The sequence below is a fragment of the Budorcas taxicolor genome, chromosome X (genome assembly GCF_023091745.1).
Source record: "Budorcas taxicolor isolate Tak-1 chromosome X, Takin1.1, whole genome shotgun sequence".
In the NCBI taxonomy this organism is placed as follows: Eukaryota; Metazoa; Chordata; class Mammalia; order Artiodactyla; family Bovidae; genus Budorcas; species Budorcas taxicolor.
Genome location: NC_068935.1, coordinates 60,454,944 through 60,473,657, shown reverse-complemented (window position 1 = coordinate 60,473,657; position 18,714 = coordinate 60,454,944). Strand labels below are relative to the sequence as shown.

The following is an 18,714-nucleotide window of genomic DNA, read 5'->3' as shown; positions in this document are numbered from 1 at the left end:
CTAGTTTGCATTCCCACCAACAGTGGAAGAGGGTTCCCTTTTCTCCACATCCTCTCCAGCATTTATTGCTTGTAGACTTTTGGATCGCAGCCATTCTGACTGGTGTGAAATGGTACCTCATTGTGGTCTTGATTTGCATTTCTCTGATAATGAGTGACGTTGAGCATATTTTCATGTGTTTGTTAGCCATCCATATGTCTTCTTTGGAGAAATGCCTATTTAGTTCTTTGGCCCATTTTTTGATTGGGTCGTTTATTTCTCTGAAGTTGAGCTGCATAAGTTGCTTGTATATTTTTGAGATTAGTTTTTTGTCAGTTGCTTCATTTACTATTGTTTTCTCCCATTCAGAAGGCTGTCTTTTCACCTTACTTATAGGTTCCTTTGTTGTGCAGAAGCTTTTAATTTTAATTAGATCCCATTTGTTTATTTTTGCCTTTATCTCCAGTATTCTGGGAGGTGGATCATAGAGGATCCTGCTGTGATTTATGTCGGAGAGTGTTTTGCCTATGTTCTCCTCTAGGAGTTTCATAGTTTCTGGTCTTATGTTTAGATCTTTAATCCATTTTGAGTTTATTTTTGTGTGTGGTGTTAGAAAGTGATCTAGTTTCATTCTTTTACCAATGGTTGACCAGTTTTCCCAGCACCACTTGTTAAAGAGATTGTCTTTACTCCATTGTATATTGTTGCCTCCTTTGTCAAAGATAAGGTGTCCATAGGTGCATGGATTTATCTCTGGGCTTTCTATTTTGTTCCATTGATTTATATTTCTGTCTTTGTGCCAGTACCATTCTGTTTTAATGACTGTGGCTTTGTAGTAGAGCCTGAAGTCAGGCAAGTTGATTCCTCCAGTTCCATTCTTCTTTCTCAAGATTGCTCTGGCTATTCGAATTTTTTTGTATTTCCATACAAATCTTGAAATTATTTGTTCTAGTTCTGTGAAAAATACCGCTGGTAGCTTGATAGGGATTGCATTGAATCTGTAGATTTCTTTGGGTAGTATACTCATTTTCACTATATTGATTCTTCCAACACATGAACATGGTATATTTCTCCATCTATTAGTGTCCTCTTTTATTTCTTTCATCAGTGTTTTATAGTTTTCGATATATAGGTCTTTAGTTTCTTTAGGTAGGTATATTCCTAAGTATTTTATTCTTTTCATTGCAATGGTGAATGGAATTGTTTCCTTAATTTCTTTTTCTACTTTCTCATTATTAGTGTATAGGAATGCAAGGGATTTCTGTGTGTTGATTTTATATCCTGCCATTTAACTATATTCATTGATTAGCTCTAGTAATTTTCTGGTGGAGTCTTTAGGATTTTCTATGTAGAGGATCATGTCATCTGCAAACAGTGAGAGTTTTACTTCTTTTCCAATTTGGATTCCATTTATTTTTTTTTCTGCTCTGATTGCTGTGGCCAAAACTTCCAAAACTATGTTGAATAGTAGCGGCAAAAGTGGGCACCCTTGTCTTGTTCCTGACTTTAGGGGAAATGCTTTCAATTTTTCACCATTGAGGATAATGTTTGCTGTGGGTTTGTCATATATAGCTTTCATTATGTTGAGGTATGTTCCTTCTATTCCTGCTTTCTGGAGAGTTTTTATCATAAATGGATGTTGAATTTTGTCAAAGGCCTTCTCTGCATCTATTGAGATAATCATATGGCTTTTATTTTTCAATTTGTTACTGTGGTGAATTACATTGATTGATTTGTGGATATTGAAGAATCCTTGCATCCCTGGGATAAACCCCACTTGGTCACGATGTATGATCTTTTTAATGTGTTGCTGGATTCTGATTGCTAGAATTTTGTTGAGGATTTTTGCATCTATGTTCATCAGTGATATTGGCCTGCAGTTTTCTTTTTTTGTGGCGTCTTTGTCAGGTTCTGGTATTAGGGTGATGGTGGCCTCATAGAATGAGTTTGGAAGTTTACTTTCCTCTGCAATTTTCTGGAAGAGTTTGAATAGGATAGGTGTTAGCTCTTCTCGAAATTTCTGGTAGAATTCAGCTGTGAAGCCGTCTGGACCTGGGCTTTTGTTTGCTGGAAGATTTCTGATTACAGTTTCAATTTCTGTGCTTGTGATGGGTCTGTTAAGATTTTCTATTTCTTCCTGGTTCAGTTTTGGAAAGTTGTACTTTTCTAAGAATTTGTCCATTTCTTCCACGTTGTCCATTTTATTGGCATATAATTGCTGATAGTAGTCTCTTATGATCCTTTGTATTTCTGTGTTGTCTGTTGTGATCTCTCCATTTTCATTTCTAATTTTATTCATTTGATTTTTCTCTCTTTGTTTCTTGATGAGTCTAGCTAATGGTTTGTCAATTTTATTTATCCTTTCAAAGAACCAGCTTTTTGCTTTGTTGATTTTTGCTATGGTCTCTTTTGTTTCTTTTGCATTTATTTCTGCCCTAATTTTTAAGATTTCTTTCCTTCTACTAACTCTGGGGTTCTCCATTTCTTCCTTTCCTAGTTGCTTTAGGTGTAAAGTTAGGTTATTTATTTGACTTTTTTCTTGTTTCTTGAGGTATGCCTGTATTGCTATGAACTTTCCTCTAAGCACTGCTTTTATAGTGTCCCACAGGTTTTGGGTTGTTGTGTTTTCATTTTCATTCGTTTCTATGCATATTTTGATTTCTTTTTTTTATTTCTTCTGTGATTTGTTGGTTATTCAGAAGCGTGTTGTTCAGCCTCCATATATTGGGATTTTTAATTGTTTTTCTCCTGTAATTGAGATCTAATCTTAGTGCATTATGGTCAGAAAAGATGCTTGGAATGATTTTGATTTTTTTGAATTTATCAAGGTTAGATTTATGGCCCTGGATGTGATCTATCCTGGAAAAGGTTCTGTGAGCTCTTGAGAAAAAGGTGAAATTCATTGTTTTGGGGTGAAATGTCCTATAGATATCAATGAGGTCTAACTGGTCTATTGTATCATTTAAAGTTTGCGTTTCTTTGTTAATTTTCTGTTTAGTTGATCTGTCCATAGGTGTGAGTGGATTATTAAAGTCTCCCACTATTATTGTGTTATTGTTAATTTCCCCTTTCATGCATGTTAGCATTTGTCTTACATATTGCGGTGCTCCTATGTTGGGTGCATATATATTTATAATTGTTATATCTTCTTCTTGGATTGATCCTTTGATCATTATGTAGTGGCCTTCTTTGTCTCTTTTCACAGCCTTTGTTTTAAAGTCTATTTTATCGGAGATGAGTATTGCTACTCCTGCTTTCTTTTGGTCTCTATTTGCGTGGAATATCTTTTTCCAGTCCTTCACTTTCAGTGTGTATGTGTCCCTTGTTTTGAGGTGTGTCTCTTGTAGGCAGCATATATAGGGGTCTTGTTTTTGTATCCATTCAGCCAGTCTTTGCCTTTTGGTTGGGGCATTCAACCCATTTATGTTTAAGGTAATTATTGATAAGTGTGATCCCGTTGCCATTTACTTTATTGTTTTGGGTTCTGGTTTATATGCCCTTTTTGTTTTTCCTGTCTAGAGAATATCCTTTAGTATTTGTTGGAGAGCTGGTTTGGTGGTGCTGAATTCTCTCAGATTTTGCTTGTCTGTAAAGCTTTTTATTTCTCCTTCATATTTGAATGAGATCCTTGCTGGGTACAGTAATCTGGGCTGTAGGTTATTTTCTTTCATCACTTTAAGTATGTCTTGCCATTCCCTCCTGGCCTGAAGAGTTTCTATTGAAAGATCTGCAGTTATCCTTATGGGAATCCCCTTGTGTTTTATTTGTTGTTTTTCCCTTGCTGCTTTTAATATTTGTTCTTTGTGTTTGGTCTTTGTTAATTTGATTAATATATGTCTTGGGGTGTTTTGCCTTGGGTTTATCCTGTTTGGAACTCTCTGGGTTTCTTGGACTTGGGTGATTATTTCCTTCCCCATTTTAGGGAAGTTTTCAACTATTATCTCCTCAAGAATTTTCTCAAGGTCTTTCTTTTTGTCTTCTTCTTCTGGGACTCCTATAATTCGAATGCTGGAGCATTTCATATTGTCCTGGAGGTCTCTGAGGTTGTCCTCATTTCTTTTAATTCGTTTTTCTTTTTTCCTCTCTGATTCATTTATTTCTACCATTCTATCTTCTATTTCACGAATCCTATCTTCTGCCTCCGTTATTCTACTATTTGTTGCCTCCAGAGTGTTTCTGATCTCATTTATTGCATTATTCATTATATATTGACTCTTTTTTATTTCTTCCAGGTCCTTGTTAAACCTTTCTTGCATCTTCTCAATCTTTGTCTCCAGATTTTAATTTCAAGATTTTGGATCATTTTCACTATCAATATTCGGAATTCTTTCTCAGGTAGATTCCCTATCTCCTCCTGTTTGGTTTGGTTTGGTGGGCATTTCTCCTGTTCCTTTACCTGCTGGGTATTCCTCTGTCTCTTCATCTTGGTTATATTGCTGCGTTTGGGGTGGCCTTTCCATATTCTGGGAATTTGTGGAGTTCTCTTTATTATGGAGTTTCCTCACTGTGGGTGGGGTTGTATCAGTGGCTTGTCAAGGTTTCTTGGTTAGGGAGGCTTGTGTTGGAGTTCTGGTGGGTGGAGCTGGATTTCTCTCTGGAGTGCTATGAATTGTCAAGTAATGGGTTGTGAGATGTCAATGGTTTTGGAGTAGTTTTGGGCTGCCTGTATATTGAAGCTCAGGAGTGTGTTCCTGTGTTGCTGGAGAATTTGCGTGGTATGTCTTGCTCTGGAACTTGTTGGCCCTTGGGTGGTGCTTGGTTTCAGTGTAGGTATGGAGGCGTTTGATGAGCTCCTATTGATTAATGTTCCCTGGATTCAGGATTTCTCTGAAGTTCTTAGGATTTGGACTTAAGCCTCTTGTTTCTGGTTTTCAGTTTTATTTTTACCCTAGCTTCAGGACTTCTCCATCTATACAGCACTGATGATAAAGCATCTAGGTTAAAGATGAAAGGTTTCTCCACACTGAGGGTCACGGAGAAGAGAAGAGGGAGGGGGTAGTTAGAGGTGACTGGAATGAGATGAGTTGGGATCAAAAGAGGAGAGAGCAAGCTAGCCAGTAATCACGTCCTTATGTACGCTCCACAGTCTGGACCACTCAGAGGTGTTAATGGAGTTATACAGGGAAGAGGAGAGGGAGGAAGTAGACAGAGGTGGCCAGGAGGATAAAAGAGGGAAATGAAAGGGAGAGAGTGAGATCCAGCCAGTAACCAGTTCCCTGAGTGTTTTCCACCGTCTGGAACACACAGAGATTCACAGGGTTGGGTAGAGAAGAGAAGGGGGAGGGAGGAGACAGAGGCCAACTGGTGGAGAAAAAGGAGAGTTCAAAGGAGGGGCGAGTGGTCAAGCCAGTAATCTCGCTCTCAGGTAAAATTGGGACTGAAGATTGGGTTTTTACATGTACAAAATTGACAACAAATACCAAAAAGCAAAGATTAAAAATCTGGAGTAGAGATCGGATTTTTCAAAAATACAATATTAAAGAAAAGAAGAAGAAGAGGAAAGAAAGAAAGAAAGAAACAAACAAACAAAAAACAAAAAAAAACACAAAGCCACAAGAATTATTAAAAATAATAATTAGAGAAATAGAGTACTTAAAAATTTAAGAAAGTTAAAAAAAAAGAGGAAAAAGAAAGAAGAAAAAACAATCATGCAACCCCATCAACTCAAAAAGAAAAAAAAAGATTGTAAAAGTAGTAAAGGTATATCTGGCCCTTCCTCTGGTGTTGTGGGTTGTGTGGGGTCACTTCCAAGGCGGTTCCCTCTGTTTAACTTCCTCTGTTTGTTGGTCTCTTCAGTGTCTGATTTCCATCTTGACACAGGGAGGGCGGTGGTGGACACACTAGGTTCACTATTCAGTCGCGCTGTGGGGAGGGAGGGATGCTGCAAACAAATATTACTGGCATGTGCTTGCAGTGTCTCATCCACTCTGGGCTTGCCCCTGCTCATGGTTCACACCGCTCAGGCTCTACGTAGCTCTGCCAGGGAACCGTCTGAGGCCGCCCCTAGCCTTCATGCTCTTCCCTGGTCTAAGCCGCTCAGGCTCAGTGCTCAGGAAGCCCTCAGAGGTGTAGATTTGGTTGGGCCTGTGTTTTGTGCCCTTCCCAGGTCCGAGTAGCTCAGGAGTTTGGCGAGCGCAATTGCTGCGACTATGGCCTTTCCCTGTTGCTCAGTTTTCTGGGTGTACCGCTGGCGTTCCTTCTCAGGCAGATGATGACTGTCCAGAACCCCCAGAAGTCTTAGTTAACAAAGAAGCCTGCTTGCATTTTGGTAGGTAATGTCTCTCGGGCTGCGATTGCCCCCTTCCAGCCCTTAAGGCTCTGGCTGCCTGTCACCGGAGGGGGATGGTCTGCAGCCGGCTATTTCTGATCCATCCTTTGTTCTGTGCGCAGTCCTGGTGGTGTCTTATGTTCGAGCATTTCGCATGGTAGCTATCCCACAGTCTGGTTTGCTAGCCCAAGTTAGTTCGCTATGTCCATGCGCGGGGCGTTCCGGCCCGATTCTCAAAAAAGCACTGCAGCCCGCACCTCCTGTGGCCTGATTCTTAAAAAGCACTGCCGGCTGCACCTCCCACTCCTCCCTGCCCAGCCCCCACTTGCTAGTGGTGGATGCAGGCATCTGCGCTGCTTTTCCGCTGGGGGAGTTACTGTTGGGCTTGTAATCTGTTGGTTTTAATTATTTATTTATTTTTCCTTCCTGTTATGTTGCCCTCTGTGCTTCCAATTTCCTGGTGTTTGGAAACCTCTCTTTTTAAGAGTCTCTTCCCGGGACGGGATTCTCTTCCCAGGATGGAGCTCCCTCCCTACCTCCTTTGTCTCTTTTTTCGTCTTATTATATTTTTTACTACCTGTTTTTGAAGCCAATGATCTGCTTTGCTGGGTGCCTGATGTCCTCTGCCAGCATTCAGAAGTTGTTTTGTGGAATTTACTCAGCGTTGAAATGTTCTTTTGATGAATTTTTGAGGGAGAAAGTGGTCTCCCCGTCCTATTCCTCCACCATCTTAGGACCGCCCCCTAAAATTCTTAATAAAATATTAGAGTACCAAATTCAACACCACATTGAAACCATTATATACTATGATCAAGATGGACTTATTCCAGGGATACAAGGATGGTTCAATATCTGCAAATTAGTCAATGTGGTACACCACATTAGGGAAGAGAAGGACAAAAATCACATGATCATCTCAACAGATGTGTAAAAGCATAGGCAAAATTCAATATTCATTCATTTCAAAAACTCTCACCATACTTGATATGGAGGGATATATCTGAACATAATGAAAGTGAAAGTGGAAGTCATTCTGTACCCACTCCAGTATTCTGGTCTAGAGAATTCCATGGACTGTATAGTCCATGTGGTTGTCTGAACATAATAAAGGTGATTTATAACAAACAGATAATATCATATTCAGTGGTACAAAGTTGAAAGCTTTTCCTCTAAATCAGGAACAAGACACAGATGGCCACTCTTGACACTTCTAAAATACTAGAAGTACTAGGCACAGCATCATTCAAGGAAAAGAAATAAAAGTCATCCAAATAGGAAGTAAGAAGTAAAACTGTCACTACTTGCAGTTGACATGATACTATATACAGAAAACTATAAACCACCACAAGAAATGATTAAACAAATTAAATCAAAATGAATTAAAACCCACAATGAAAGACTGGAAACTATGAAACTCCTAGAAGTAAATGTAGGCAGAACACTCTGACATAACTCATAGCAACATTTTTTTTCACCTGTCTCCTAAGGCAAAGGAATCAAAAGGAAAAAATGAGATCTAATTAAACTTAAAAGCTTTTACACAGCAAATGAAAACACTGACAAAATGAAAAGACAACTTACTGAATGGGAGTAGAAAGTGAAAGTGAAGTCACTCAGTCATATCTGACTCTTTGTGACCCCACAGACTGTAGCCTACCAGGCTTCTCCGTCCATGGGATTTTTCAGGCAAGAGTACTGGAGTGGGTTGCCATTTCCTTCTCCAGGGGATCTTCCCTACCCAGGGTTCGAACCTGGGTCTCCCACATTGTAGGCAGATGCTTTTACTGTCTGAGCCAGGAAGTATTTGCAAATGATATGACTATAAGTGGTTAATATCCAAAATATATAAACAGCTTACTCAATTCGATATTAAAAAAACAAAAAACAATGGGATGATCTGAATTTCTCCAAAGAAGATATACAGATGGCTAATAGGCACATGAAAAAATGCTGAACATCACTAATCATCAGAGAAATTAAAACCAAATCGCAAGGAGATATCACCTCACACCCATCAGAATGCTGCTACTGCTACTGCTGCTGTTATGGCTATCATCAAATCAAAAAGTCTGAAAAAAACAAATGTTGGCAAGGATGTGGAGAAAAGGAAGCCCTTGTACTTAATTGGTGAGAATGTAAATTTGTGCAGTCACTATAGAAAACATCATGGAAGTTTCTCAAAAAACTAAAAAAAACAATACCATGTGACCCAGCAATTCCACTCCCAGGTATATATCAGAAGACAATGAACACCAATTTGAAAAGATACATAAATTCCAATGTTTATTACAGCCTTGTTTACAATAGAAAAGATATTGAAGCAACCAGTGAACAAAACACACATGGTTCATGTCTTCAAAGCACTTGCATGGAGTATGGGATAAGCAAGCATTTGAATACTATAGTAATCCTTAGAAATAATGGCAGATATATGTTCTTTGAGATGGAAAAATTCTTCCAGCATATTGTATAGAAAAGGAAGGCTACAATAGTGCATATAGTTTGATTCAATTTCTATAAATTTGAAGGGTTAATAGGGTAGCAGAGATGTGCCTGCAAACGGGTCTCTCTGCTCGGGCTGAACATCCTTGCAAATGAGGCGTTCTGCCAAAGAGTCTGGACACAGCCTTGAGTTTAATGGTCCTTTGCAAACGAGGGAGCATTCCCTTCTTGTGATAAGAAGGATAAGAGGGCTTTGGACAGACTCTGCAGCAGACAGGGATTTCACTCCCCTTTGCTGTACGATAACATGTATGCACCTGCGCTGTACTGAACAGGCTTTTTCATGCAGTCTGGAATTCTGCCTAGGGGGCCTTTTATAATAATAAACCGCAATTAGTTTTGCCCAGTTCTGTTCCTCCGGCTGTAGTGTGTATTGTCTGTCTCTTGTGTGTCTCGTGTGTTTTGTCTTTGTGTCATTTCCCTCACAACATAAATTAAAAAAAACTTCACTGATGTATATATGCTCATCCAAATACATGTGTATTATATATATTCTAGCACATATAATATATATTTTATAAACATTTAAGTAGAAAAATAAAGACATAATATTGACAGTATATATTTCTATTGCCACACTTTTTGGTGTCCTAAATCAGTCCATTCTAAAGTAGATCAGCCCTGGGTGTTCTTTGGAAGGAATGATGCTAAAGCTGAAACTCCAGTACTTTGGCCACCTCATGCGAAGAGTTGACTCATTGGAAAAGACTCTGATGCTGGGAGGGATTGAGGGCAGGAGGAAAAGGGGACGACAGAGGATGAGGTGGCTGGATGGCATCACTGACTCAATGGGCATGAGTTTGAGTAAACTCCAGGAGTTGGTGATGGACAGGGAGGCCTGGCGTGCTGCGATTCATGGGGTCGCAGAGACGGACACGACTGAGCAACTGAACTGAACTGAACTGAACTGAATTTCATTTTTATACTTTTTGAGTTTCCATATTGCTTTGCCTCCAGTATATATTTACAATTAGAAAACAAATAATTCTCTTTTGAAGCAGAGTGACCGAGACACTCGGAGAAGGCAATGACAACCCACTCCAGCCTGGTAGGCTACAGTCCATGGGGTCGCTAAGAGTCGGACATGACTGATGCGACGTAGCAGCAGCAGCAGCAGCAACCCAGACATTAAATTAACATATGCCCAGATGTCCCTTAAAGTTCTTCTTTCTACCTCCAAGTCCATGTTTCTTTGCAATTTCCACATTATACCTTAGATTCCAGTCATATTCAATGCATCTAAAACCAGCTTTCTTGGGTCTCAGTGCCTTTGCATTTTCTCCCCCACTGTCTGGGAAACGCTTGCACAACTTTTCACTTGGTGATCTATTTACTTCAGGTGGCTAAGGCTTCATCTCGGGTGTCTTTACTTAAAAGAACCCTTCCCCCACCTCCTTGCCATCAGATTATGACAAATGCCTCTCGTTACTATCATAGTCCAGTGTGGTTTGTGTACTGTGAATCAATTCATCACATAAAGGGAAATATAAGTTTAACATTACATTCCTCCTTTTCCTGCCCTGTTCTCTCTCAATAGCAGCTCATCACTTTCTAGTTTCTTCCTACTCACCTGGTCCACTTGCACCAGCCTACTTGTTTTATTGGAAGGACATAAACAATACCAATTGGGGGCTTTTGCCCTGGCTATTTCCTCTCCCCAGAATTTATTCCCCAAGATAGCCACAAGGTCAGTCCCTCATGTCATTAATTAAGTCTTTGCTCAAATGTCCTGGATTAAAAAGGCCATCCCTCACTAACCTCTGGGGTGGAAAACTCCCCATTTCTCATAATTCATAAGGTTCTCTCTATACTGTATAATTCACTATTTTGTCGTTAATATTTACCTTCCATCTTCCCTGACTAGCATGTAAGCCCCATGAGAGAAGGGTCCTGGGTATTGGTTACCAACGTGTGCCTTGCACCCAGAACACTACCTGAAGCACTGCAGAGGGTTCAATCAATTCAGTTCAGTCGTTCAGTCGTGTCTGTCTCTTTGCAACCCCATGGACTGTAGCACACCGGGCCTCCCTGTCCATCACCATTTCCCAAGGCTTACTCAAAATCATGTCCACTGAGTTGGTGATGCCATCCAACCATCTCATCCTCTATCATCCCCTTCTCTTCCCACCTTCAGTCTTTACCAGTATTAGGGTCTTTCCAAATGAGTCAGTTCTTCCCATCAGGTGGCCAAAATATTGGAGTTTCAGCTTCAGCATCAGTCCTTCCAATGAATAATCAGGACTTATATCTTTTAGGATGCACTGGTTGGATCTTCTTGCAGTCCAAGGGACTCTCAAGAGTCTTCTCTACCACCACAGTTCAAAAGCAGCAATTCTGCAGCACTCAGTTTTCTTTATAGTACCACTCTCACATCCATACATGACCCCTGGAAATACCATAGCTTTGACTAGATGGACCTTTGTTGGCAAAGTGATGTCGCAGCTTTTTAATATGCTGTCTAGGTTGGTCATAAATTTTCTTCCAAGGAGCAAGGCTGCAGTCATCATATGAAGTTGTTTTGGAGACCAATAAATAAATAAATAAATAAATAAATAAATAAATAAAGTCAGTAACTGTTTCCATTGTTTCCCCATCTATTTTCCATAAAGTGATGGGACCAGATGCAATTCTCTTAGTTTTCTGAAAGTTGAGTTTTAAGCCAACTTTTTCATTCTCCTCTTGAACTTTCATCAACAGTGTCTTTATTTTTCTTCACTTTCTACCATAAGTGTGGTGTCATCTGCAAATCTGAGATTATTGATATTTCTCCCAGCAATCTTCCAGCTAATGCTTTTTCCAGTCCAGCATTTTGCATGATGTACTCTGCATATAAGTTAAATGAGCAGGGTGATGATAAACAGCTTTGACATTCTCCTTTTCAAATTTGGAGCCAGTCTGTTGTTCCATACTGGGGGTAAATTAATACCTTTTAAGGGGGAAATAAACATTACACCAAAGAATTTATGTCTATTTTTGCAATTAAATAAAACAAATGCAGACTATTGTGAGAAGGAACTTGATTTGAAATGACAGTGGTGATAGGGCCATCGCCCACAAAACAAAAGCAATGCTGAAAATTCTCCAAGATAAGCTTCAAAAATACGTAGACCAAGAACATTCAGGTGTTCAAGCTGCGTTGAGAAAAGGCAGAGGAACAAGAGATCCAATTGCCAAAATTAGTTGGTTCATAGAAAAAGCAAGAGAAATTCAGTAAAATATCTACTTCTGATTTGCTGACTATGCCACAGCATTTGACTGGGTGGATCACATCAAATTGTGGACAATTTTTAAAGAGATCAGTATACCAGACCAACTTACCTGACTCTTGAGAAATCTGTATGCAGGTCAAGAAGCAACAGTTAGAACTGGACATGGAACAACGACTGGTTCCAAAATGGGAAAGGAGTACATCAAGGCTATACATTGTAACCTTGCTTATTTAACTGATATTCAGAGTACATCATGCTAAAAGTCAGATTGGATGAAGCACAAGATGGAATGAAGATTGCCAGGAGAAATATTAATAAATTCAGAAATGCAGACAACACCACGCTTAAGGCAGAAAGCATAAAGAAACTAAAGACCATCTTGATGAGGGTGAAAGAGGATGGAGCCATGAAATTAAAAGTCACTTGCTCCTTGGAAGAAAAGCCATGACCGACCCAGAGAGCATATCAAAAAGCAGAGACATCACTTTGCTGCCAAAGGTCCATATGTCAAAGCTAAGGTGGTTTCAGTAGCCATATATGGATGTGATTGTTAGACCATAAAGAAAGCTGAGGACTGAAGAATTGATGCTTTTGAACTGTGGTGGTAGAGAAGACTCTTGAGAGTCCCTTGGCCTGCAAGGAAATCAAACCAGTCAACCCTAAAGGAAATCAATCCTGATTATTCACTAGAAAGACTGACATTGTAGTTGAAACTCCAGTACTTTGTCCGCCTGATGCAAAGAACTGACTCATTGGAAAGATCCTGATGCTGGCAAGGAATGAAGGCCAGAGGAGAAGGAGATGACAGAGGATGAGATGGTTGGGTGGCATCGGGGATTCAATGGACTTGAGTTTCAGCAAGCTCTGGGAGTTGGTGATGGACAGGGAAGCCTGGTGTGCGGCAGTCCATGGGGTTGCACAGAGTCGTGTTGGGAGCCGCGTTAGGCATTACTGATAAAATGGAGGCACGGTCCCAAGCCCCACTCTTTGTCCCACAGGCATGGACCCAGGATGAAGGAGTTAGGCCTTGTGATTCTGACTTGTTTTTTCCTCTCTTTGGCTGAGTTGACTGAAAAGGAATATTAAGGTGCCTATTGTTCTTGAGAGGAGCATGAGAAGGCAGAAAGCCTTGTCTGCAGCTGTGCTCAGAGAATAATTCATAAAGTTAATCATTGACATTTGTTCAAGGACTTTTACAAAAGAGTGTTCCAGGATGAGCACATAGGCCTCAGCTTGAGGCCACGGGAGGGATTGCTATCTGAAGCCTATTTGTGAGGAAAATGTTTATGGCAAAGGCGTTTACTGAATTTAAGGCTTAGAAATAATTAAAATAGTTAGAAGTTAAAGATTTAAGGAATGTTGTAATGTTAGCATATTTTACTATAGCTTGTAGAGGTTAGGAATTTTACAGATACTAATAGCTAGAAGCCTTTTTAAGAGATAGTGAGCTCAGGATGTCAGGGGCAAATAGGATTTAGAAAGATTAGAAATAAAGTGAAGAATGTAGCATGAGTTACAATGTAATCACAAGTTAACTATAGGACATATAAGAGGAAGTAGATAATAGATGGTAAAACTGAGTCCGAGAGAATCCCCGAAGCAGGAACTCTGTTTGAAGGGCAACCATGTTTTATGGAGATAATAAATCTGGGTGATGGGGAACTGAAAATGTCAAACCTCTGACCTAATGCTTTTGTAAAACTATAAAAGAAAATCTTAAACTTGAAATAAATGCGCAGTCCAAGAAAACTGAGAGGCTGCGTTGCTACTCGCCGACATGGTCCCTCCCTTCAGATGAATCCCTGACTGCTGGAGATGGACTCCGGCAGATTCGGACACAACTGAACGACTGAAATGAAGTGATTGCAATAGGGAGAATGCTTTGAACACACGTTCTTAACATGTCTCAAAATGGATCAAAAAAATATATTTCTTTAACATGGAAGGATAAGCAGGGTGAGCAGCAACTGTGTGTGTGTGTGTGTGTGTGTGTGTGTGTGTGTGTGTGTGAGACGGGGCAAGAGGTGGGGATGGATGAACAGACAGCATGATGGAGCAGTGTGACAGGAAGTGTTTCTTTGTGTAGTGAGCTGATTCTTACAATGAGCTGTTAAGGGAGCCAGAAAGGTCTGACGCTTAGTGCTTGCTCAAGCTTGGGGGAAAGCTGAAGTTCAGAGGAGAGAAGGTTGGTTAAAGCTTAGCCAAGCCAAATCAGTGGGTATATTATGGATGACTGTGAGCACTTGGCCAGTCTCTGCTGTTGTTTAAGAGAGGCAAAGTCAGCCCTTAGACAGTATTGTTGTTACCAAAATTGCAAGTTCATGTGCTTGATGCAGAATGAGGCCCATCAAAAGTAAATGTTTGAGTTTGGGACTGGGAAAGGTTTATTACAGATTCATACCAGGATGAGGGTGGCTCTTGCCCTAAGAACCCAAAGTTACTGAACGTTTTCAGTAAGTATGTTTAAAAGCAAAGGTTAGAGGACGTGGTGGTAAGTTGTTTCAGACTTCGTGGTGTCACACCCTTTGTGCTTAAGGTTAGGTCATGGTCAGGTAATGATGTTCCTAAATATCTCTATCAGATGAATGTCATTTTCTGTCCTGACAAGAGAGGACAAAGTCTCAAGGAACCACTTTCACCATGAAATATCCCCTTCTGGTCAAACAGAAACAGGTTTCAATTGGCAGCTCCTTCAGGGCAAGGTTCCCATATTCTACCCAGCTCTCACCCTTGATGGAGCCAGGTACCCAACACAACAGGTCCTGTCTCCTCAAGCTGTCCAACTGAGGAGACCGGTTCTCACAGACTGAGACCCAGAAAGATGGCCACCTGCTGTTAAGTTGCAGAGACAGGGATGGGGGAGAGGTTCACCGCTCCTCACGGCCTGGGCCAAGGCTAGTGGAGGGACTTAGTGAGGGCTCTGAATCACTAAAGGATGTAGTCCCCAGACTATTCCCTGGGACCATCCAGCTCACCCACTGGCGCAACGTTGGGTGATCTCCAGGCCCTCCAAAAGAATGCCAGACTCTCTCTTCTCTCACTTTCCACCTGATGACCACCACACCACCCTTACTTAATCACTTCCCCAATGGTCCCTCATTGACAGTAACTGTGGGCAGGGCCCACTGTGGTGCTGATCAATAGCTGAGCAGGACAATGAATGGCCACTCCTTGACAGTTGGCTGCTTGTAAACGGGGCCATCTGAGGCACCAAGCAAGGCTGAGCCACACATGTTGCCTAGGAGCAGGGTGGGTTGAAAAGAAGCACACCAATGGCGAACTGCATAGGGCTGTGCTCACTCTGCTCTGTTACACTGTGCATAGAATAAGAATCACTGTGAGGTTAAGGTTTGTCAAAGTAGTTCTCAAGGTGGGCTGGCTTTCACATTCTTGTTGGCTTTGAAATATTAGCTCTGCTATATGCGGCACATGTGATCATGTGGCAGCTGTTGGAGGGGCATATAGATGAGCACTGCTGACAGGCATGCCTGGGAATACAATGAAAAGAATGATGTACAAAAGTTAGAGAAGCCTGTGAAATCAAATCCTGATTTGGAACAGAGTCAATCAAACAGAGTAAAGCACACTGGACCCAACGTATCCTTAGGTAGCAGAGCAGCATGAGCACAGCCCTTAGCAGGTAGCCATTGCGGTGCCTGATTACTCCACATCCTGTTACTAAGCAACCGGTCTTGCCTAGCAATTGGACAGTGCAACCCTGGGCCCTGCCCATAAGCAACCAACTATCAATGAGGTACCTACTGGTACTTCTCTTGCTCAGCTATTGGTCAGCTCCACAGTGGGCCCTATCTGATGATCACTGTTAATGTGGGCCCACTGGGGAAGTGATTCACTCAAGAGTTAGGGGCACAGTGGTAAACTGACTCTTGCCTTTGGGCACCTTCCTTTCCTTTTCTTCATTTTTTTGTAAATTGGGAATGTATTTCTGGTAGATGGGGCAAGGCGAGTTTCCCTCCTCAATATGAGAGTTGAAGTGTCCCCAACAATATTAGTGGAGGAGGCATTTAACACTTTCTTTGCTCTGAAGTGTAATCTTACGGAGACGGTGTATAGATCTTGGGGCCACGGACTGAAGATTCACCAAGCCTTGGGGTCTCTAAAGCTCATTGGAGGAGAAAAAACTTCCAACCTGTTCTTAATTACCTGCTTGCTCTTAAGTTCCTTAAGCCCCTCAAGAACCCCCGACAGGAAGAGGGTGGTCTACAGATGAAGTGACTAGAGGACTCTGAAGTGCTGAAATGGGATGAAAAGTGTTTGGCAGAGGTTCATACAGGGATGGAGGGGGCAGGAGTGCTGAAGGGGGACATCCAAGTCAAAGAATAAAGGGCACTGAAGGAAAGTCTGAGGGTCATGAGGAGAAACACCATGCCCCTGAGTCACCACTCCCCAGAATCAAACACACAGAGGGGTCAAGGGTGGGAAAGTTGTATCATGGCCTCCCTCAGCACCCACTGACCCATGTTGACGAGCACAGTGGTACATTGTGATGTCTAAGACCCCAAAGCCACCATTGGCTGGGGGAGTGCCTAGCTGACCAATCAGAGTGAAGGGTGTGGCTGCTCATTGTCCTGGCAAGGTATATATAGGGAGGTCAGAGGCAGAGATTCTGGGTTAGGCCACTTCATGGTGTCATCATGGCTAAGGTAACCAGGAAGCCACGGCAGCCAAGAAGAGTTGCAGTGCGGTTTGCTTCAAGGATGAAAGGAAGCACGAAGACCCTTTGGCAACGGAGATACAGAGGCAGTGTGAAGGTAAGATGATTCCATCGACACTCCCCAGGTTCTCCATTGACTTTGGTGCCCAAGACCTCGACACTGCCCTTGCCTGGCGCAAAAGTCCTCATCAGGCCACCTCCCTTTTCATGAAATCTCCCTTCCAACTCAGTTGTTACACTCTTTCCTCAAAACTCATACCCTTCTTTTGTCTTTCAAGGCACGAAACATGACCACGAGGGTCAGAAGACCTCTAAAAGGAACCTTGAGAAAGAAAATCCGATCGTACGCCACTCCGTCGAAGAAGGTGAAGAAACCAAGAGAACCAAACTCTTTTCTCCATTCCTGTGCATGTGAGAAACTGAACCAAAGCCGAAAAGGGTACCAAAATATGAGTCAGAGTCAAAGGAGGAGGCAGAATCAAAAGAGAAGATAAGCTCAGCCACCCCAGAATGAGAGACCCTGGAGAAGTACAACCTGGGCAGCCAGGAACTGAATCGAAAAGGTCAGACAGTTTAGAATGGTGTCTCCAGTGGTCTGCTTTCTTAGAAATGGTTAACCTGGAAAAGACTGACTCTCCCACTAACATAGTAAACTGATGGCTGCGATTAAAATAAACATCAAATGGTGAAAAGATGATATTTGTGTGTGTGTGTGAATTTTCTGATGGGAAGGGAGGGAAGGAAGAAAAGAGGTGGGCACCTGAGTGGGGAGGGGTGCGAGGTCCCGAGAGATTGGGGGACAGACCCTGAGGTCCCCGGTTAGCCAGAGAGGAGAGGCCTGGACTGGGTCAGGAGTCTGCACTGAAGATGGCTAACCCTGCTTCACAATTGATCTCAGCGGCAAGGAGTAGTGGTGTGGTGTTTACTGCCATTGTTTGGGGTGTGGAATGACATTAGGGTCTAGATTGCCAGAACCCAGATGGGAAGAGGGTTTCACATGGGGATGGTGAATGTCATACTTGCCCTGAGAGAGGCAGGCAGAAATCACATCCTGGCCACTTATGTCATAATGGGCTTTGTTGCATCACTCACCTTTGCTGTCAGCTACAGGTGCTCAGGAGGCACAAAATGCTGATACGACTGAAACCCACAACCAGCACTCCCAAAGATTAAAATAATGTTTGGAGGGAACAGACCAAATATCAATTAGGCCGCTGTTTTCCTAAGAAATTGGTGGGAGCAGTGTGTTCCCCAGGGCAGGGCAGTGGAGGTGGCCCAGTCCCTGTGCAGATGACAAACAGGATCACCACACACGGATAATTTTTTTGGGTGGTGGGCCCCATGCAGTTTGTGGGATCTTAGTTCCCTGACCAGGGATTGAACCGGTTCCCCTTCTAGTGAAAGCATGGAGTCCTAACCCCTGGACAGCCAGAGAAGTCAGGACAGAGTCTTTTGATACAAGTATTAAGACTGAGTAAAAGCTGGTCTCATGTTTATCGTCATCCCCTAGTATTTCTAAATAACGACAGTCGTAAAACATTCTTCCCCAATAAAGTCTTTTGTTAGTCCAAGCTCTACAAGGTTTTGTGGTTTAAAAATAAGAGTATGGGATATTATTTGGTGTTAACTTTCATTTTGAAATGTTTTAATAGGTTCAAGTATTAGTCAATCAAATATGGAGGTATATAAGGCAGAGTCTCTACCAGAGGAATCCCGTGTGTCTTCAGAAAACATTTTAGAAACAGTGAAAAGACAGAGTTTTACCATCAGCATCAAAAGAGTTCAGTTCAGCTTTTAAGTTAATGATATGGTATCTTTTATTTGGACTGCAGCTCCCTGATTAAATCTTTCTGACACTTTAACTCCTGAGAGACACAGTTGATGATTCAAAGTCAGTCACTGAAAGTGATTTAAAATCATTAAGATTGAAGGAGACCCTGGGTTTATGGTCCTTTCAAAGGAAGTGGGAGAACTATCATTCCTGCCTGCTGAAAATTAATCAGTTAAAGCAGCTACCACGATGATATGGACAGAGAGACCTTATGTCTACCTATAGGTCAGTGCTGTGATTCCAGATCTGT

The 18,714-nt window shown here is 41.7% G+C and overlaps 1 protein-coding gene across 1 annotated transcript; it reads left to right on the top strand.

Moving 5' to 3' along the window:
- The first annotated feature begins 16,613 nt into the window (after positions 1–16,613).
- On the top strand, positions 16,614–17,127 carry LOC128070524 (spermatid nuclear transition protein 3-like). The gene is made up of 2 exons (XM_052663823.1): positions 16,614–16,730; positions 16,912–17,127. Exons 1-2 carry the CDS (start codon positions 16,614–16,616, stop codon positions 17,125–17,127), a joined length of 333 nt encoding a protein of 110 aa, XP_052519783.1.
- The last annotated feature ends 1,587 nt before the right edge of the window (positions 17,128–18,714 follow it).

Excerpts from the sequence above, each read along its gene's own strand:
- LOC128070524 (XM_052663823.1), top strand. The coding sequence starts at position 16,614 with ATGGCTAAGGTAACCAGGAAGCCACGGCAGCCAAGAAGAGTTGCAGTG. Across the intron at positions 16,731-16,911 it reads GATACAGAGGCAGTGTGAAG|GCACGAAACATGACCACGAG; the intron begins GTAAGATGATTC and ends TTGTCTTTCAAG.